This window comes from Mus caroli, chromosome 15 (genome assembly GCF_900094665.2).
Source record: "Mus caroli chromosome 15, CAROLI_EIJ_v1.1, whole genome shotgun sequence".
NCBI classification, from domain to species: Eukaryota; Metazoa; Chordata; class Mammalia; order Rodentia; family Muridae; genus Mus; species Mus caroli.
In genome coordinates this window covers 84908009-84929102 of record NC_034584.1, presented here as the reverse complement: position 1 = coordinate 84929102, position 21094 = coordinate 84908009, and the positions used below count along the sequence as shown (strand labels likewise).

General features: G+C 42.6%; 1 protein-coding gene across 20 annotated transcripts in view; it reads left to right on the top strand.

Annotated features, from left to right (window-relative positions):
- Window positions 1-3704: 3704 nt before the first annotated feature.
- The window catches only part of Kif21a (kinesin family member 21A), a 116876-nt gene continuing 99486 nt past the window's right edge, over window positions 3705-21094 (top strand). For 9 of the 20 annotated variants that reach the window (XM_029469618.1, XM_029469615.1, XM_029469628.1 and 6 more), the window contains exon 1: window positions 3706-3841. In XM_029469618.1, the coding sequence (XP_029325478.1) occupies window positions 3750-3841 (92 nt within the window). In that variant the 5' untranslated portion in view covers window positions 3706-3749. Of the gene's footprint in view, window positions 3842-3989; window positions 4277-21094 lie in introns of those variants that run through there. The other 11 variants (XM_029469631.1, XM_029469623.1, XM_029469625.1 and 8 more) reach the window with 4 other exon arrangements.

Genomic DNA, 21094 nt, shown 5'->3' with positions numbered 1-21094 from the left:
AGCTCACTTTGTAGACCAGGCTGGCCTCAAACTCAGAAATCCGCCTGCCTCTGCCTCCCGAGTGCTGGGATTAAAGGCGTGCGCCACCACGCCCGGCTCTGTCTTGTGATTCTTAATTCTATGTTGACGCCGCCGCCGCCGGTGTTTTGTTAAATGAGGCCTGATAAGACACCGGTAGGGAAGCAGAGTAATATGAATATGTAGCAGGCATGTCCCCCGTTTCTTGTGGCTCTGTTCTTAGGTAGCACTTCTTAACCTTTCCTAAGCCTAGAATTCTGCAGGTAACAGAGCTCCCCTAGAGAGTTCAGTGAGATCCACAGCCAGGGAGAGGAGGAAGTAGACACGTGTGCAGTTGAGGAAGAACTTGACGTTCCAAAACAACATGAACCCAAACACTGACACCAAAGAACCCAGCCTTACCCTTTCTTACTCAGGGAGCCTACCACTGGAAGGGAAGTCCTTCCGTTGTTCATTCTAACATATGTATATGTGGGTTGGGAGTAAGTATGTGTGCCTCTGAGTGCAGGTATCCTTGGAGTTGAATGGATGGTGTCAGGTCCCCTGGGACTGGAATTACAGGCAGTTGGGAGCCTTCTGGTCCAGGTTCTGGGAAGAACTAACTGTACAAGCTCTTTACCAATGAGTCTGCTCACCAGCTTCCTCATGTTCTGCTTACAAGTGTTAATCCCAAAAATGTGAGAAGAAAGACCACAGATCCAACTCATCAAGGACAAATTAATTAAAGCAAGCTTTTCTTGTTCTTGTACACGGGCTGCCTCCCTCTAAGGTGGGGCTCAAGAGGTCAGCATTGGAGGTGAGCAAGGTGAGGTTTCCATAGCTCGGGGAAGGGGTTGGGAGAGGTTTCCAGATGGGAGGATTTGGTGGGTAAAGTAGGTGGAGTTGCAGGGACAGAATATGAACTTTATGTGATAAGTCATAACGACCTCCTGAGACAAAGACATCCTTGCAAGATGCTCTCATAAGGTAGTCATAACAGCAGGTAGTCCATTTGAAACAAAGGTAGGGTGATAAGATGGTTATGGCAGCTTTCTGAAGCAGAGACATTATTGTCATCTCCTGGAACAGGCAGTTCAGAATCATTTGAAGTTATAGTCACAGGTGGAGCATAGCCCAATCCTTGAAAAACAGATTTAGTCGTAAACAGGAATGAGCCCGGTCTGTCTTTACTAGAAGATAGACTTCAAGCCCAAGATGGAGGCCGGCTGGTTCACCACAAGCCTGAGTTAGCAGAATGGAGATGTACTAAGAAATGAAAGACCTCCATGGTAGAGCAGGCACTATGTACCAAGCCCTGGGTTTGTTCTCTGGGATGGAACTCCCTAGTCCCAAGTTGATAACACAATTTCTGAGTCACTCTTCCGCAGTGTTCCTACTGTTCACGTAAGAGTGAATGAAATACGTATCCCTGTATGAATTTATAAATAGAAATTGTATAGTTTATATGACTTCACGTGCCTCAAGTGCTTTTGTGTTCCCATTTGAGCTGGCATTGCATGATATGAAGACGAAGAGTAAAATTCATGGACATACTCCAAAAATTTTACTGTGTGGAGAAAGAACTATGTTTCTTTACAAATGAAACATGGTAACTAAAGAGACCTTAGAAGGGGAAGACCTCACATTTTTATCCATTCAATAGCACTTTATTCACATCCCTAACACGATTATCATTTATAGATTACGGTTTTACATTAGTAGTGCATATCTGTAAATTGGCCCTCGCTGAGTGGTGCTACTTTGCTGTGCGTGGTCAGGAAAACCTCTTCGGGGAAACTGCACTTAAGCTGATATTGCGATGTTCAAAAAACCCGAGGCCATGAAAAGACTTGGGAAAGAGCATTCCAGGTAAAGGGAACAGCTACTCTAAAGGCCCCCAGAGAGCAAACAGATATATGGTACTTCAGAACCAGAAGACCCACATCCCCCAAAAGCAGTAGTTAAGGAGCAGAGTCACTAAAGATGAGTCCGGAGTGTGAAGGGCCTAAGTCTAGAAGAATTTAGGCTCTTTGTGGTAGGTCACCATTGGAAAGTTTCAGGTCACGGAATGAGAGGAATGGCTGTTAGCATGGAGGTAAGAGGGGGCTCTGGAAGTCCACCCTGGGCTTTTGTAACCGTAGACTTTACTCTTCTCTGTAGCAATTGTTATAGAGTAGCAATTGTTATAGGTCGATTGGAACTTCTAATGAACTTGCAGACTTTGGAATCCCAGAACTAAATAGCGAATCCTTTGTATTCGTGGCCTTGGTTTATTCTCCGTATCACTGGTGTCTAGCACGGTTTGCGCCCAGCAGCCATTTCCTAGGCGTTCAGTAAATAAATGTTCTCAACAGGCTCTCAACCCTTGCATGGTAAAAGCTCCGACTTTGGGATTTTCTTTTTTAATGAAAGGTTATTAATTAGAGGAGTTACAGGGAAATATTACTTATAAAGAAATCTCAAAAAATATTATTCAAAATTAAGCATCGATTTTAGAAGATTCAGCATTTAGAATTTGAAGTTATGCATGGCCTTTGCCTGAACATGAACCCAAAGCCCTAGCTATTATTCATGCTATTTGGCCAGATGTTTCAGTCTGGTGGCTTGAGACTAGAGATGGTCAGACACAGTTTGAGGTTGGTTTTGCATGGTGTGTAAATATTGTGCCGAATTAGTTGTTAATCTTTAAAACTAAGGCGTTTTTCACATAAAGATTTGATTTTTCTTTTTCACTTGAGGAACAACAAACATACAACCGAACCAAAAAATGTGGCCACACAGGATCTGGGTGCCAGTAGATCTAGTCCAGGCAGAATGGGGACAGCTACTTCCTTAGGAAGGGGCCCGCCTTCTCGATTTTATTTTATATATTCTCGACTTTGCTTCCTCCACTTCCTTAAGCTACCTGCCCAGTTCTTGAAGCACATGATTTGTGACAGCTCTTTTTTGAGACACATAGGTACTGTTGCTATCTAAAGTGAAGACTTTGAGAAGGTAATATATGTTGCTTTGTTGCTGTAGGTTGAGCTCTTGTTCTTGTCCTTTATCGCAGAAACGAGGTGGTCAGACCAGATCCATCCACACCTGGACCTGTCAAGTTAGGACAAAATGTGGCTTCATTATGTTGGTGGAGAAATATCGAGGCTAGGGCAGGCTCTCCAGGGAGAGGCCGGAGGACAGCTTTGCTACCAGTTCGTCACACAAAGGGACATTATAACCTTCTTTACTTTCCACTTATGTTTTCTGTAACGATTTAAAGGTGTCAAGGTAAGAAACAAAGTACACAGGACTGCCTTCTTCCCATGGGTATAGAAGGTTCAAACTTCTTTCCGAACCCAATGTACACTGTCTTCTAGGACACTCTCTGAGCAGGGCGATCAGGTGTGTGATTTTAGCTTTTATCTGCTTGGGCCAGTGCTTTTATTTAGATAGCGACATTTAATCTATTACACTGTTTTGTACGAACCCACATGTTTATTTACTGAAATGTACGGAACAGTCCACAAAAGATACTCTGTGGCAAAGCTAACAAAGGCTGTTTCCACAGAGCTATCTAAAGGCATGTGGAAGGACAATGATGACGTGCAGAACACACAATGGGACACTGTTGACAGAATCCCGGGATCCCGGGAGGAGCTTTTGAAAGGCCAGCAGGGAAAGAAAATCCGTTTGCAAGGATTTACCACGCTGCACGCCTCCATGGAAAGCAGTTGTGGAAATGCTTGGCAGTACCAGGGTCCGGAGCACTTTGCATGTGCATAGGACCGAACAGTAATGCACTGAAGAGGCAGCGGGGTGGAAAATCGTTCCACGTCCCAAGAGATCGGGCAGAGGGCAGAGCCAGGTCTGGGAAAGGGGTCAAGGTCCGTGCCGCAGAGGGGGCAGGTGGCTGCGGGGACGCGCCTCCGGGGGATGGGAGGGGGAGGGGGTCGGCTCGCCTCCGCGCGGTGCCGCGCCCGCCTGGCCGTGCCGCCGGGGCGGGGCGCACCGGACCGGCCACGGCTGACGCAGGGCAGCGCGGAGCCTGGCGAGTGGGGGCAAGGGGCGGCGCCGCCCTGAGTCACCGCCCCCTCCCGCGCCTCCGCGCCGCCACCTTTCCATTCAGTCGCCCAACATGGCTGGAGCACGGCGCTGAGCCCTCGCCACCGTCACCGTCACCGTCGCCGCCGCCCTCACCACCGCCGCCGCCTGCCCGGAGCGCTCGGCACGGAGCTGAGCCCCGGGCGGCCGCAGGCATGTTGGGCACCGCGGACGAGAGCTCGGTGCGCGTGGCTGTCAGGTGAGCTGCGGGTGGGAAGGAAGGAAAGCTGAAGCCAGCAAGCGGGCGGGCGGGCGGGCGGACTCTCCTGCTGCCCGCTCCGGGGCCGGTGCGTCGCATCGCGGCTTCTCGGGGGGAACAGCAGTGGCTGCCCCGCACCCCCACACCCCTGAGGATCGGGCGCCGCTCGCTGCACTGACGCCTCACGTTTGGCCTCCGGGTGAGCGTCGCCCGGTGTCCCCGAGAGTCGCCGCTGCCGCCCTGCAGGTGGGCCCGAGGTGTCTGTCCCCACCCCCTACTCCCTCCTCTCCGGCCCAGCCCCCGCCGCGCCGGCTCCGCTCGGAGCCGCAGACAAAGCGTCGTGGTGACAAGCGCGCCGCCCGCGCCCACTCGGGTCCCCGCGATGGCGTGCGTCGCGACACCTGGCCTCGCAGGTGTGCTGGTGGGGAGTGTGTTGCGGGACATAGGCACCCGCGGGAGGTCTGGAGAAGGCAAGCAACGTCAGCCAGCCGGAGGGTTAGATGGGAGACTGGGAGAAACAACCTGAGGTTAGTTAAGCACCTTGGATGTTGACAGTGACATCACATACGCCTGGGGTTGAGTTTTGAAATGCTGGCTGTGCCACAGTGTTGTGGTTAGTGACGGTGACATGGATATTCAGTGTCGTTTGGCTGTTTTGATGCATCGCAAGAACTCCGACGGTTGCTCTTGGAAAACTGCAGCATCATCACACTGAAAAATTAATGAAGCATTCCTCCTAGACCAAGTGCATGGCTTCCATTGCTCTGATAATATACTTTTAACTCAGTTACAATGTAAAGATTATAAAGAGAGCCTGTCTTCAGAGAAAGCGAGAATTAGTAAACATCTGTCAGCGCCTTAGTCGAAAAATTGAAAGTTACATAATGTAAGCGTTCCTATGGTTATTTTAGTGGCACTTCTTGATTAAGCCCAGAAGTGGCAGTTTTACATGTCCTGGGTCTTTAATTGTCTTGAAGCTGGGCAGTGGTGGCACACGCCCTTAATCCCAGCACTTGGGAGGCAGTGGCAGGCGGATTTCTGAGTTCAAGACCAGACTGGTCTACAGAGTGAGTTCCAGGACAGCCAGGGCTACACAAAAACAAAAACAAAACAAAACAAAAAAAGAATAAAAAGAAATGGGAAGGTATTTTGATTCCTTTATTTTGTAGATAATGGAATTACCATAGAATGGAGGTGACGGTTTTATTAGGACTGGCTCTTAATGGCCTTCCTGTCTTTGCTTTCCACGTCCTTTGTCCTGATGCACACGATTCATATTTTAAGGCCAAATGAAAGCTAGTAGGATGAATAGGAAGAACAGTCTCATCTAGTAATGGAAGATATAGTCCAGGAATAACAGAAAAGGGGAATAAATTTTTTTGAAATGTTTTACAACGCGAGTGAGTAAAGAGTCGTAAAACCATCACATGTTTTAGATCAGGTAAAAAGCTTATTCCTCATAATCTGTGACTTTAATGCTGGTTTTGGTTTTTTTTAATGTCTTTCTTACTGACGGGAACAGGAAGATTATTAAGTCAACCTTCCAAAATTAAGCTGGTAGCATATGTCGGAAAGAGAGTTACAACCCAGAAAGCTTACATGTGCAGCCTAGGTTCTTACCTCCGTGCCTGTGCAGGTGAGAGACAGGACTATGCCTTACCTAGTTTTACTCAGTGTAAAAGGTCACCTGGGTCTTCCCGATCCTAGACTAGGTCAATTACAAGTGAATAGCCTTGACAGACTATTTCTATTCGGACATCTTAGAGGAGAGCGAGTTCACCACAAGAGGGAGTGAACTGAACTTTTCCCGGGTCCTCCAATCCAGTCTGCTTTCCAGTTGTGGAGAAGTAAATGCATACAAATGTTGGGTCTAGACAGAGAATTAACAGAGGCATTTGGCCCTCTTTCTCCTTTATGATAACGAGATGATGAGCAGTGGAGACTTAGGCTGTTCTTTCATAAAAGCAAGTGCGTTCTCCAGGTGCGTGTGTTCTAGTGGGCTTAGAGGGTTTGTAAAATAAGCGCCTGGGAAAGATGCTGAGCAGGAAGTTTCTCACTGAGGGAGAATGGTTTTTATTCCGTTTCGGGGGATATTTTGGTGTTTGAGTTGTCTGTAGGTTGTCTTTCATTGAGAAGGGATATGGATTCAGAAGTTCAATGTGGCAGCTAAACACCTGAAATATGGTTAAGCTCCATAACTAAAATTTAAGTTTAAATTATTATTATTATTTTTGATTTTTCGAGACAGGATTTCTCTGTGTAGCCCTGGCTGTCCTGGACCTCACTTTGTATGCCATGGTGGCCTTGAACTCAGAGATCCAACTGCCTCTGTCTCCTGAGTGTTGGGCCTAAAGGCATGCGCCACCACGCCCTGCTCAAATTTGTGGTTCAGTTTGCTGTGTTCTTGCCTTACTGAAGCTCGCTATGTTTTTTATTTATTTGAGGCAGGGTCTCACTGGGTTGCACTGGTTAGCTTGGAACTGGGAGATCCACTTACATCAGCCTCCTTTGTCCTGAGGGCTGGGATCCTTAGTTTAGGAAGTAATTGAAAGGAAAGAGAAGAGACCAAAGTGGTAGAAAGTGCTATGAATTGAAAGTCAGCGAAATCCTTTTATTTATACAACATGGGTTAATTCTTTATCTTCAGATAGGGCTTAATAACTGTCCTGCTTTGCTCTGTATTGCTGTGATAAACACAAGGACCAGAAATAACTCGGGGAGGAAAGGGTTCATTTGGCCTTACACATCCTAATCACAGTCTATCATTGAGGAAAGTCAGGGCAGGAACTCAAGCGTGTGGAGGAACAGTGTTTTCATATATAAACCAGGGCCAGCTGTCTAGAGGTAGCGCCAACTGTGCTGGGCCCTCCCACATCTATCATTGGTCAAGAAAATGCCTACAGACACGCCCACAGGCCAGTCTGATGGAGGCAACTCCTCACTTGAGGTTCTTCCTAGGTGACTCGAGTTTGTGTAAAGTTGACAAAAACTAACCAGCACGTAAGTGTGAAAGGTGTGGTGGAACAAGTTTATTAGTTAGGATGGCACTGGGTTTCAGGTTTCATATTTCATTATCGTTGCTGCTTGCCCTCCTGCCGTCTGATTTGCTAATTGCTTACTATTCTGATGAGTAATTATGGGGTAGCGAACGTGTACCCGGACTTTCAGTTTAGTGAAGCCATGAAAACAGAAATTACCCTGGAGGCTAATACCGTAATCTGCTCTTTCTCATTGATTTTTCTTCCAAAACAATGCAATATTTATTATTCTGGATTTTCTTCCCTAAGACATACTACACGCCTGTGAGATTCTGACTCAGAAATCATTATTATTATTATTATTTTTTTGTCAAAATCATTCATGATCTGGCATTATCCAGATTAGGAAGCAAGATGCATATTTGTAAGAGGCAAAATATACTTGATATGACTAGAGGAGTTTTAATCATAAGCAGCAAATTTGCTGGTATTTTAGTATTTCCCTCTGAACTGGCTGGGCACTTATGAACTAACTGTATTTCATTTGTTTTTCCCTGTGGGTTAACTATTTTATCTTCTCAGGGTAGTTTTCCGTTGGTTGCAGCTTCATTTCAAGCAAATGGTAGTCAAGTCAGAGACTAGCCCATGATTATTATGAAATATTGCTGCACGTTTAAGAAGTACATTAGAATTCACATTTCATTTGTTTCTTATAGGTCATTGAAATTGTGTGTTAAACGTAATTTTGGTGTCCTAGAATTATAGACAAAGTGGATTTTAAAGCAGAAAGGCCCCTTCGGGAGGCTAGCTGCTCAGGGCCACTTATTGAGCTGACAGCAGAGGCCCAGGCATGTAGAAGCCTCTGCTTGAGGGCACAACAGTCTGATTTGCAGTGTGGATCTAGGGCTTCATGTTTTTCTTGAGTCACCTAGAAATCGAGTATCATATACAACTCGATGACATTAAAAGTACCAAGAGTTTTAACCCTTTCAGGACACATACTGAAACTTGAGTTGGTGCTGAGATGAGTGTCTGCACTATGGCTGCCCATTAGTTTTGCGTTATGAATCCCTCGACTCTAAGACTCAACTGGTAATTCTAATAAAGCCCTGCAAAGGTAAGGAAAGACCCTTGTGGCAGAAATCCAGCTCTAAGGTTTTGAGATTCCGGCAATATTAAAATATGAAGAATATCAGAACTGTGTTGTAAAACAAAAATCATACCAACTTTTGTATTGATTTGTTTTGGTTTTGTTGTTTTTGATTTTTTTTTAAAGATGGGGTTTCTCTTGGTAACAGAACCCGGGCTTTCGTGAACTTTGTAGACCAGGCTGGCCTTGAACTCAACAGAGATCTGCCTGAGTGTGCATGTGCTGCCACACCCGAGTTATACAAGTTATTTGTAGTATTTACATACACTGATGCTTTCACAACAGTCTTATAAATGCAATAGCTAACAGTCTAATTATGAAATAATTTAAAGCATACCCATTGCCCTTCCCTCCCTTACGAATTCTAGGCCTGGGGCAGGAAGTTACAGCCTAAGCCCCATCTTGGTTCTTAAGAGTTTTTTTTTTTTTTCCCTCCAATATACTAAAGGATTATCACATCTCCCAGTAATCATCTTACTTTAGGGAAGATGGCAGGAGAAGATGGCAGAAGAATGGAATAGGAGTGGGTGGGGATTGTTTCTAGAGATTGGTAAGGAGACACAGAGATGGAAGTCCGATGTGGAGGGCGCTGTTTGCAGGTTGCCTCACTACACAGCCGCCTCCTAAGCGCCACATCATCTCAGGATGTCTCAACCTTGTTTCAGAGGGACATGAAGAGTGGTCCTAAGGGAGGCTGGTCACCTAAAATCCCTTATACAGAGAGCTCTTTGGGCCACTCTGTTCTTAGGGTCACAGTCTTTTTCCTATAATACCTCCCTCCTTCTTCCACAATGCCTTTTTTGTTTCTTTTACAAAGAAGGTGGTAATGTTTTATACCGACTTCGATGGCATCATTACAATCGAGTACTTGAAGGTTTGTTATTGCGGACTCAAGCAAATAGCTATGTAAATGTCCAGAGGTCATTCACACTTTAACCTCAGGGCTAATCTAACTGGGGCTATTCAGCTGCATCCTCTGCTTCAGTAAGAGGAAAGAGCAAGAAAAGAGTTCAGCTGTGGATGTGGAAAGATAAGACTCTTAGGCCGCCTCAACAGCTAAGCATCCAAGGGAGATCAAGGATTAGACCTAACTCTCTACTTTGGGAAGCTGTGTCTGTCACCAGGCATGAAAGTATCTCAGATCTCTAAATATGGTGAGGAAATTATATATATATATATATATATATATATAAACAATTTTATATGTAAAATTGTTTTGGTGTGCCGATGAGGCACAGAGCATGCATCCCGGTCCTCTGCAGGATTCATTCTAGTCGTTAGAGTTTGGACCACAGTTCATTTATTCATCACATAATTATTGAAGGTCAATCATGTGCTGGTATTATATAAATGATTGCGATAGTAAATATTAATAATAAGTGCTATGTAGACCTGTGGAACAGAAGAGTGAGAACTGGATAGATAGTCAGGTATCTGTGAAGTCTGGGTTCTTGCTTGTGACAAAGGTGGTCTTGACTGGGTACGCGTTTCACACTCTCTTCAGTGGGTTGTGGAAAGGACTAAAACGATGAACATGTATGGAAAAGTGCTTTTACTTCCCATGAACATGGAAAGTGGTTTTGCTATAGACTGTGAAAGTAACATTACAGATGAGTTTGATAGAGTGTTTCTTCCTTTATATTACACACTCCAATGACTGGCTAGTCCTTCTAAGGTGCGTGACCCATTGCTGCCTTTTTGTTGTTGTTGTTTTTTTCTTTTGAGACAGGGTTTCTCTGTGTAGCCCTGGCTGTCCGGGAACTCACTCTATAGACCAGGCTGGCCTCGATCTCAGAAATCCGCCTGCCTCTGCCTCCCGAGTGCTGGGATCAAAGGCGTGTGCCACCACCACCTGCCTGTGCTGCCTGTTTTTGAGTGTTTTATTGTTTTTCTCTCACCGAATGGTACAACATTGTGTAAATACCTAAGCCCCACCCAGCTTTACACATATAAACCACGTACCATCCTGCTCTGCAGTACCAAAGTTCTGTTTTTACAGTTTAGTGTATTCTTTTCCCAAACAGTCTTTCAGTTGACATGGTGTGTGTGTGTGTGTGTGCCTGTGTGTATGTCTGTCTGTGTGTCTGTATGTGTTATGGGGGGGGGGAGGGTTACTACCATACTAACAATTAATTTTTGAGTTGAACTGTTGTTTATTTGTTTCATATAAAATAATAGGGAAGGGGCAAAATTAGATCCTAAATTGTGAGTATTCTTTCTGGATTGCTTACATAGCTAATGTTTTCATCATGCTTTTTTTCATCCAAGTTGGCAACAATTCTTTACATTGTATAATGGATTCAAGAATGTGTGAAGTAGCAGGGCAGAGATATCAATGTTACAGTGAATTTGTTATTGTTATTGTGTATGTATAAAATGATGTGTTTGGACCCTTGGACAGAGGCCAGGGAATAGCACTGTAGGGTGAGTTGTGTCCTTCCAACTTCATATGGGATCCGGAAACCAAAGTCAGGTTCAGGATTGTGCAATAATTAATTTTTTTTTTGTTTTGATTTTTCGAGACAGGGTTTCTCTGTGTAGCCCTGGCTGTCCTGGAACTCACTCTGTACACCAGGTAGGCCTCGAACTCAGAAATCCACCTGTCTCTGCCTCCCAAGTGCTGGGATTAAAGGCGTGTGCCACCACTGCATGGCACAATAATTAGATTTACGGAGCAAGGGCCTTTAGCCTCTGAGCTGTCTGACCAAAACCTCTTTTTCTGTGTTCATTTTCTCTGGTATCTGGAGTTGATGGTGATAATGAGGTACACAGAGCCATTAGAAGCCTTACTTGTGGATATTTTCAAAGAAGATTGGAACTTAGAAACAGGAAATGCACCCGTAGCTCTTCAAGTCTGGTTATCTCTTGGTCAGTTTTTAATTTATAAGGAAATTATTTTATCCAATTTTCCCCATGATTGTTTATATCACATTAACAAAAGTACTGCGGGACAGATGAAGAAGACAGCCAGCCGTAGTTCACTGTCTAGTACAATGACAGTTAGAATTCTGCTGTATTGCTTTCTGTCTATTCTGTGTTTTTTCCCATCTCAGGTATTTGGGCACGTATCCTCGGTAGCCTGACACCTTCACTTTACAGTGTGTAATAATTTTCCCGAAACTTACATTAAGGAACCACATTTTAAATACACATTACCCTCCTTCTTTCAGTAATTTAATGTGATGGATGTTATAAATTTAATCAATAAGCATTGTTTAATACTACTGATCTAGATGTTAAAAGAAAGCTGTGCTGTCTCCCGTTATTGTTACTGATGCATGTTCATTGGCATTGACTTTACATGTGACCCTTTTCCTGGGGTCAAAGGTTGGGGGTGCTGCTCACCCAGAATGGGCATGCTTCCGAGAAAAGGATGGATTGGCGGTTAATTTGAGCTTTTCGCTTGTCCCCAGATCAAGACGTACTTATGAGAGTGTTATAGACATTTGCCTTAAGCACTACTTCAAATCACTGATGATGAGCCAGAGATAGGTTTATAACTGGGTCGGCCATGTTCCTGGAAAACGAGAGTCTCTGTAAGGCGTCTCTCTCACTTTCTACCTCAGTTTAGCCCAGAGAACTTTGCTTCCAGCAGCTTAATGCTTACCTAGTGTGCATCTTTCCTGCCCATCGACCTCGAGATTGCAGGTCTCATTCCTGGCTCTTGAGCCTCCTCAACCCAAATGTGGCCTCTACATCTTTGACCATCGATGTGTGCAATACAATACAGTAGTGTATTCTGTGTTGGATTTTCATTGGCCATCTTGCCCTTTAATTGGCAGCACATTCTAGCTGTCCTTGGTTTTATTTTTAAACTAATTTCTTATATAATTAGACCTTACTCCTCCCTCCCCCACAACTCAGTTCTTGTTGAATGTAAAATCTCCTTAGTTAGCATTAGTTTATAGTTTTCTATTGCTATGGGATGGATATCTTATTTTTCATTTGTCTTTTACAGATCTCCTGTGACTGTTACTCTCAACATTAAATAATTCAAAGGCTTTTTAATGATATTGGATTTTTAAGTTTGGGCATAATTTGATACCAGTTTTGTGACGATTAGTGTCTTTTTAATACTTTGATCATATTTATTCTATTTTAAAAATATTGTTAGAGCTTGTGGGTGGTTGTAATCTGTCAGTTCGGGTAATTTCAGTGTCAGGCTGATAAGGCAAGATTCCGAGGTGGGCGCCTTAATGACCTTGTGAGCCTTGTTCATTTGTAATGAATGACAACTGCTTCTGTCCAGAAGCAGGGGTTGAAGATCAGGGAGGATGAATTGGGATAGTCTGTTGATGTGGGTGAAAACGATTTCATCCATGTTCCAGAATTTTCTTCCCTTTCACTACAAGTGGAAATAGTGCTGTAGTTGCTCAATAAACGTTGAAAGTCTACATGGCCTAAATAAATGAAAATAATATGTAATATGTTTGTTGTTGGAATTAAAGGGATAATGTATTAAACTATTTATATTATTGGTACTAGTAAATGTGTGTGTGTGTGTGTGTATAAGAGCATGCATGTAGGTACATGTGTCTATATGTGTTTCTGTATGTATTTGTATATCTAGGAATATGTATGGTATATATTAAATAAGTAGCTATATCTGTCTGACTTTTGGCAGTGATGCCAGAAATATACATTGGCACTTAGTAAATCATTTTAAGTGGCAGTTACTACTGCGGTTAGTATTTTTTCTATAGCAGACAAGTAACTTGTTAGAGGAACTATTTAATTCAGTGGTGATGCACTTCGGTTAAGGTATTTGTTGTGGGTGGTTCTTCCTCATCCCCCACCCCAAGTTAACTGGACTTTGGTAAGACAATAGTCATTGGCACTGATTGTTAAACCTAACATGCTGAACCTCGCTGTGAACGTCTGGATCAGCCTTAAACCCTCAAGGAGGTCAGAGCAGAGAGCTTCTGCTATACCAAGCTAGTATTTTAAGATTTGCTCCAAGTAGTACAACTTATTGTTGATTATGCCTGTACTTTTAGGATCTCTCTCTCTCTCTCTTTTTTTTAAACCTATTTTGTTTGTCCTGTCTTCGGTTTTTGCCTTGGTTGGTTCATATTACTTTTTCTGAATGTTGAAACCAAACACAATTGATTAAGAAAAAATTTGAAAATTTTCTTTATTTGACGGAGACTTAACCTTTTTTTATTCCAATCGCGTTCTCTTTCAACCTACCTGGGCTCCTCAAAACTGAACGTTGCCACCAGACTGTGTTTGCATGTGGGTGCTGGCACGGGTCTAAACTAGGACACTCTGTACATCAGTCTAGCCAGCCTGTGGCGAGTTAGCTGTCTAGCTTTCTCTTTTATCCTGTGACACCCTGGAGGCTGTAGGATATTTGGGGATGAGTGTATACTGTAATCAAGAAGCCATGACTTTGATATAAAACTAATGTGAAAAACAGACACAGCGACACTCATACAAATGTACCCTAAGCTGGATGAACCTGGATAATATAGTATAAAATATATTAGCATTAATAAGCAAAACCAACTGATACTTGCAATACTCCTAATACTCACTGATTAGAGTTTATTGAGAAACATTGAAAGTTTTGTGCTTGCCTTTGAATAAATATAAAAATAATGGCCTCAGAATGTGTATGCAGGGACAGCCTGGCATCTTTTGATAAAGCCAGCGGTATGAGGCTAAGCTACTTATGTATTGCAGATATTCACTGAGAGGCTGGTATGTCTAGGTCAGTTTTTGTGTTTTTTTTTCAGAGAAACATCACTAATTAGGGGTATGTCTTTGTTATTATTTTTTTTATTGCTGTTAGGAGATACAATGACTAAGGTAAATTTCAAAAGAGTTTATTATGGCTCCTGGCTCCAAAGGATTAGTTAAAGTTCATGGTCATCAAGTCAGGGAGCATGGAGGCAGCAGGCAGGCAGGTAGGCAGGCAGGCAGGCATGGTGCAGGAGCAGTAGCTGAGAGCTTACAATCCTGAACCATAGGCACAGGATAGATAGATAGATGATAGATAGATAGATGATAGATAGATAGATAGATAGGTAGATAGATAGATGATAGATAGATAGATGATAGATAGATAGNTAGATGATAGATAGATAGATAGATAGATAGGTAGATAGATAGATGATAGATGATAGATAGATAGATAGATAGATAGATAGATAGATAGATAGATGATAGATAGATAGATAGATGGATAGATAGATGGATAATTCTTTCCAAGCATTTCCTCCAAATGTAGACCAAGTGTTCATGTATGTGAGCCTTTGAGGGCATTCTCATTAAAACTACCATAGGGTGGAGTCCAGAAGTAGAAAGGGAAGGTTCGAAGGCACCAATTTTGGTTCTGTGCTGTGCCTGGATTCCCAAGTGAAAACCCAGTGACTCCGGAGGCAACAAAGCCATGTTAGCATAGCGTCTCCCGAGGAACTTCTAAGGGCCAGTTGGTTTCTCTTCTCTTTTTGCTTCACATTTCCTATTTATTCAGTTTTATTCCTTCTAAAATTGACATCTTAGTGCTTATTTATGAGATACAGATTTCTAATTTAATAAATTGTAAAACATGTAGTCATTTATCCAAGGTGTTTGGAATGTTCAGACTCTTCTTTGGTTTTTTTCTGTAAGCTGTAGAATGTAGATGTCCTGTGCCCTCCAGCCCTGGGACTACTTTTGCTCCCCTCAGACTATGTCTGAGTCCCCATTGGCCTGCCTCCTCTCCTCACCCTTGGAGATTTCTCTCCCACTTTTTGCTTCTGCCTGATGAGCTTTCCCTATCAATTTCATTCCTTCCCACCTCTCCTTTCCTCATTGAACTGAGTCAGTCCCCCAAGCTGACTCACAGTTAAGTGGACGTGGTGATGAAAGGTGATTAGTAGAGAGCAACATTCCCTGCTCAGAGAATTAAGACATTTCATTCTCTTCGCCAGGCAGAAGAGCCTTCTGAATGTAAGCCTCTGAAACTGAGCATCCATGCTACCCACAGTGCAATATAAGTAAAGATAAGAACCATTCACAGTCATAGGATTAAAATCCCCACGTCCACAGTACAGGTCATGCTTATGTATTTTAGGTGCTTCATGTATATTTGGATCAGTCATATTTTATATTTACCTGAGAAACAAATAAGCACCTTCCAGAATTTCTGTTTCCAGAAGCAATCATCTTTGTACGTTTTTAATATTAGATAGAGTTATATGCACATAATAACATGCATTTTATAATTGAATCTTTAAAAATATGTCCTTGACAGTGTTGGTCTTTGAGTTTAAGTTTCTTTGCGTCAGTTCCCCTGATTCATTCTGAGGTTATGGTGTTGTAAAAGCATCCTGTGGGAAAATTATGTGATCCCTTTTTATGACTCAGGTCTTGTGTGTGAAGTGAATAGTGTTTTTGTTGTGTATATTACATTTAGTAAAAGCTTAAAAGCTCATGGAATAGCAGGAATTACTTAGACATATCCTAGTATCAAAATAGTTGAATTTTTAGGGACAGTAATGTGTTGCAGGAAATATTAAAAAAGAGGCACCATCCTGCGGTATACCCAGCTACTCGCTCTGTCTTGCTGCCTCCATGACTAGCCCCAGTATGGTGACTGACCAATCGATCAATCAGTCGATTGATCTCGGTCTTCCCAGCTCCGGTTCGCTTGCTTCAGAGCCGCTAGTTCCTTCTCAGCCATCTACCCCTGTGGCTAGTTGCCACAAATCCTCTTAACCCAGGAAGTCAAAACTCTAGACACATATGATTAATCAGTCAGATTTATATGTCAATAAGTTCTCAATTCACAAGATGCCCACACAATAATTTCAGAGCCAATAGATAAGAGTATAAATCGCCCACCTAGATAAGACAAACTGTCCTGTAATTATCCATCCCTTATATCAAATTCATAGCTACCGGTGGCTATTTAAAGCCACGCAGAGTCTGGACTGTATTGTCCTTCCAACATTTTCCTTTCTTCTCCCGTCTCTGTCTCTGAAACTCAGCCCTGCCTCCCTTTTCCCTGCCCAATCACAAGCTTCTTGTTATATTAATATTTAAATTGATTGGACACAGAAAATTCTGCTATAGTAATGGTTCTTATCTCTGACCATCCCATTTAAATTTGGCTCAGACTAATATCTATCACTTAGTTCATTTCAACTTGTTACTAAAACCTGCTAAGAACAAATGGCTCAACCTGCTTTGCTAGGGTAGTGTATGATGAATTGGATATGGATTTTCCCCTTAAAGAGTTCAGCCCAAGGGCTGTGGATGTGACGCCATAGAGGATTACTTGCATAGCAAATGTGAAGCCCTGGATTTAATGCCTAAAAGAAGAGAGCAGGGAGGAGAGAAAGATGCACTCAGCTTAGTTAGGAGAAACTGCATGTCGATACAAGACCTAATGGCTATTCCATAAAACATGCCAAAAATCTAATGTGCTCACGTTATGTGCAACCTGTTGGAGGAGTCTGCCCTGGCAGCCATTGAAGTCACAATAGCCACCTTTGTAGGCAGCAGGGAGGACTTCATATTTTCCATAGTAGCAATGTAAGCACTCAATGATTAAGTCTCAGGACATCCAGTCTTTGCAATGACATAATCTTTCGCATTATGCTTAACCTTTTTAATAATTTCCCAATTTTGCACTAATCTTGCCTTTTTTTCATTTCCTTTGAATAGATTTCATCATATATATATATTTGATCTCAAAGATTTATTAACAATTGTTCATTTATAACCACAGAAACATAAGTGCACACATACATCTGAATATGCATGTATCTCCTCACACATGAGCTACATACATATCCTTTTCCTGATAGTTAAATAACATTTTGCTGCTTGGTCAGCTTTGATTTGGCTGTGATAGACACAATAGCCTCTGTGGAATAGTTCGAGAATGTTTCCTTCCTAATGCCATTCTGATACAACTTAAAAGTCTGCTGTTACTTGCATATCTTCTTTCTTATGAATCCTCATCAATCCTGGTTTCCTGTGGATATTTTTCCCTTGGGTAGAAGGATGGTGGGCTTCATCATACAAATATTTCAGCAAGTACCCGAGGTATGTTGAACCATTTGCCACTGGTAGAGTTCTGTTGCCATTAACAGCTCCAGTCTTTGGTCTTCCGTTACGTGGGCCTTTAGAGTAGGCTGCTCTTGTTGTAAGATCGTAGCAGACACATTGTTTCCCAAAAGGAAAATGAGTTTTAGAGGACAGTGATGTTTTTTTTTCCTGTTTTTCTTTTTTTTTTTTTTTTTTGAGATTGATGTTTTTGAGATGATGAGATCAATAGCTCTATATTCTGTTGACTGTTGCTCTAAATACTGGGCATCGTGATATGAAGATGTCAAGTTGTTTCTGGACATATGATCTTCGGTCACAGGGAAACTGTCTGCTTTGAAGATCAGTCAATATTTAGTAGGTTGCAGCCAGGGAAATGCATGCAATTACCCTGGAAGAATGAAAATTAGATTCGTGTGAATAAATCAGATAGCACGTTAGGGTCAGTATACAATAAAAAGTGTGTTTTTGTTTTGGTGGTCAGGGATTGACAGCTGCTCCCCGCTGTTGGGGTAAATCTCCAACCCAAATATGCCCGGGCAATGAAAACACAACTCAGTTAATATGAATACATGCTGTGCTCCTAGATTGGGCAGATCTACCATTACACTGTCATCTTCCACATCTATGAGGCCCCTTTTAACTTGCGGTTTCTCCAGGCCATGTGCTTCTGCTCCGCTTTTCTTCTTCCTCCTCCTCTGTGTCGTCTCTCTCTCTCTCCCATTTTCTCCTTCTTCCTCTCCCCACTTTCCACTCCACCTTCCCTTTCTTGGCCCAATCTTCAGCTCTCCTTTACTTTACAAATTAAGTAAGATGGCTCAGTAAGTAAGAGCACAGACTGCTCTTTCAAAGGTCCCGAGTTCAAATCCCAGCAACCACATGGTGGCTCACAACCATCCGTAACGAGATCTGACACCCTCTTCTGGAGTGTCTGAAGACAGCTACAGTGTACTTACATATAATAAATAGATCTTTAAAAAAAAAAAAGAACAAAAACAAATTAAGGTGGGAACAGGTTTACAGGAAATCACCTGAGTGCTGACTCATTCCTTGTTCACAACCACTCACAGAAGAACAGAATTAACATCAAATATAATTAGTCCCAGGGCTATCCTCAACACCCCCCTTGTTTGTTTATTTATTTAAACTTTGAGATAGGTTCTTATCTAGGACTCTGAATCCATGCTCTGGCCCAGGAAGGCCTTGAACTTCTCCATCCCATCTGCTTTGGCCTCCAGAGTAGCTCAAGTCTGTACGACCCACTTTATCTGAATATGTCATCTATCTCTCCCCTTAATTCTTACATTTTTATAAGAATTCCCTTTCATACATACCTAGATGTCAATAGTGTAGCTTCTGTCTTAGCAAAGCCTATGTACTATATTTTTCTCCTCTCCCTGTGCTAAGAGTTCACATCACTTTTACTTTAACTCTGTTCTTTACTATGTAGTGACTGACCACCTGCTACAGTTTGCTAGCCATGGACAGAATATAGCTAAATTTTATTTAGCCCCTGGTTCCTTGTGGGTTAGAGAGCGAATACTCATAACTTTTTTTTTTTTAAGATTTTATTTATTATATGTAAGTACACTGTAGCTGTCTTCAGACACTCCAGAAGAGGGCGCCAGATCTCGTTGAGGATGGTTGTGAGCCACCATGTGGTTGCTGGGATTTGAACTCTGGACCTTTGGAAGAGCAGTCGGGTGCTCTTACCCACTGAGCCATCTCACTAGCCCCTACTCATAACTTTTTATCTGAGTCTTCTAATCAGTTTATGTTATTCTGATTTTACGATGAGAGTGGCACATGCCTTTGATCCCAGCTCTTGGACGGCAGAGCTAGGCAGCTCTCTCCTAAATTCAAGGCCAGCCTGGTCTACAGAGCGAGTTCCAAGACAACCAGGGCTACCCAGAGAAACCCCATCTTGAAAAACAAACAAATAAACAACAAAACATAAACAACAACAGCAACAAAAGCGAACAGAAAAGATGAACTAGACTCATTTAGACAATATCAAGAATTAAATAAAAGTCAGGGACTTGGGTCAGGGCTTCTGACTTAGCCACGTGTTCTTCCGTTCTGTCCTACCGTGTTCCTGGCTTCTCGGACAAGAATTTCATTTCATGGCCTTCAGATTGTTGTCTGTCTCCGCTATCACTCTGAACACATCTCGACTGACCTCTTTGCCTCTTTGTTCCTGACATCGCCCGTGTTTTGAAGTGAGACTGTCTGACCAGATCTTGTTCTTACATACAGGGCCATCCCACTTGTCAGAGGCACATTCAGGGGCGCAGAAGAACAGCACAGTCCTTCTGCTTAATCATTTTTCTTCATTTTTTTTAATACTTAATGCAGGCATAAACTTATTTTGCTGAATGAACTAAACCTTTATTCTCGGCTTTTCAATAGCTTGATTCCAGGAACTGAACTTTTGGCCCTCCCTGCCTTGTATCACTGCTGCAGGCATTTATTTGTACTGATTTGCCATTCACTGGGCCTTAGTAACTGCTTGCGCTTACTGCTCCGTTTTCAGTGAACTTTGTCTCGGACTCACATCAATAACAAGACATCACTGTATTCACAGAATGCTTAGCCCAGACTCTCCCATCTATTTAAGTAAGCATTTTTTTTTGTCAATTAATAACTAGCTTCACAGTGCCTGGGACAGTGATTAATTCATGAAAGACCTTTAATATTTGTTGGACTGACTGAAATTTTGCTGTCCATCAGAATAGACCATTGTGGTGTGTCTCATGCCTGCTAACATCTGCCTGAGACTATTGTACCTCTATTGAGACTTTTATCTCTTATTCAGGACATTCTTTGCTTACCACTGTGTCTATTGATTCTGACCTGCTTGCCTGAGGGCCGTTCTTCCTAGGGATGCTTTGGTGGTACCATCATTGTCTGACCCTGTGGGACTGTCTGTCCTTTAGGTATCAAATTCAGTTGGGTCAAATTTTTATCATGCCTATATAACATCTTCTAATAACTATTAAAAAGCTTTTAAAGTTGTTTTTCCAAAGAGGGATTTTTTTTTTCCTGACTGTGTTGGCATTACACCGCTGCCAGCTAAATATCAAGTAGATCTTTTGACAAGGTAACGTCAACAGTTACGTACACTAATGTCTTAGTGACCTTGGAGCCACGAGGGCTGTGCTATTGTCATTGAATAAGGTGCTAGAGCCAGAGAACATGAAATGCTTTCAGCGGCAACATAAACTTTCTGTTACTGTCCCTTGCAACAGGGAGCATAACATAACTAAGACATTCAGTGAAGAGATTTGAAGGAAGGGAATATATACATCCTGGTTTCTGTGTTGCTTGTGGAGGCTTAGCTATTCAAAGTCACCAAAAGCAATGGCAAGTTTTTGAAGGATATAAAGTGATACCTTATTAAAACTGGTTGATTCGTTATACACACTGTGCAGTGATATCTAGGATTTCCTTTATAACTTTAAGCCCATAGTCCACATTGAATGGACAGACAGTAGGCTGCTTGAATGCACGTAACCCGGATGCATGTTTGAGTTTTTCACATCCCCTGTCTCGGTCAGCTTTGAGATAATTTGTGACAGCGATTCCTTGTAGCATTTAGTACCTGTCAGAATTGGTTTTATTCTTCACAGAACACAGGCCGGAGTGTGATAG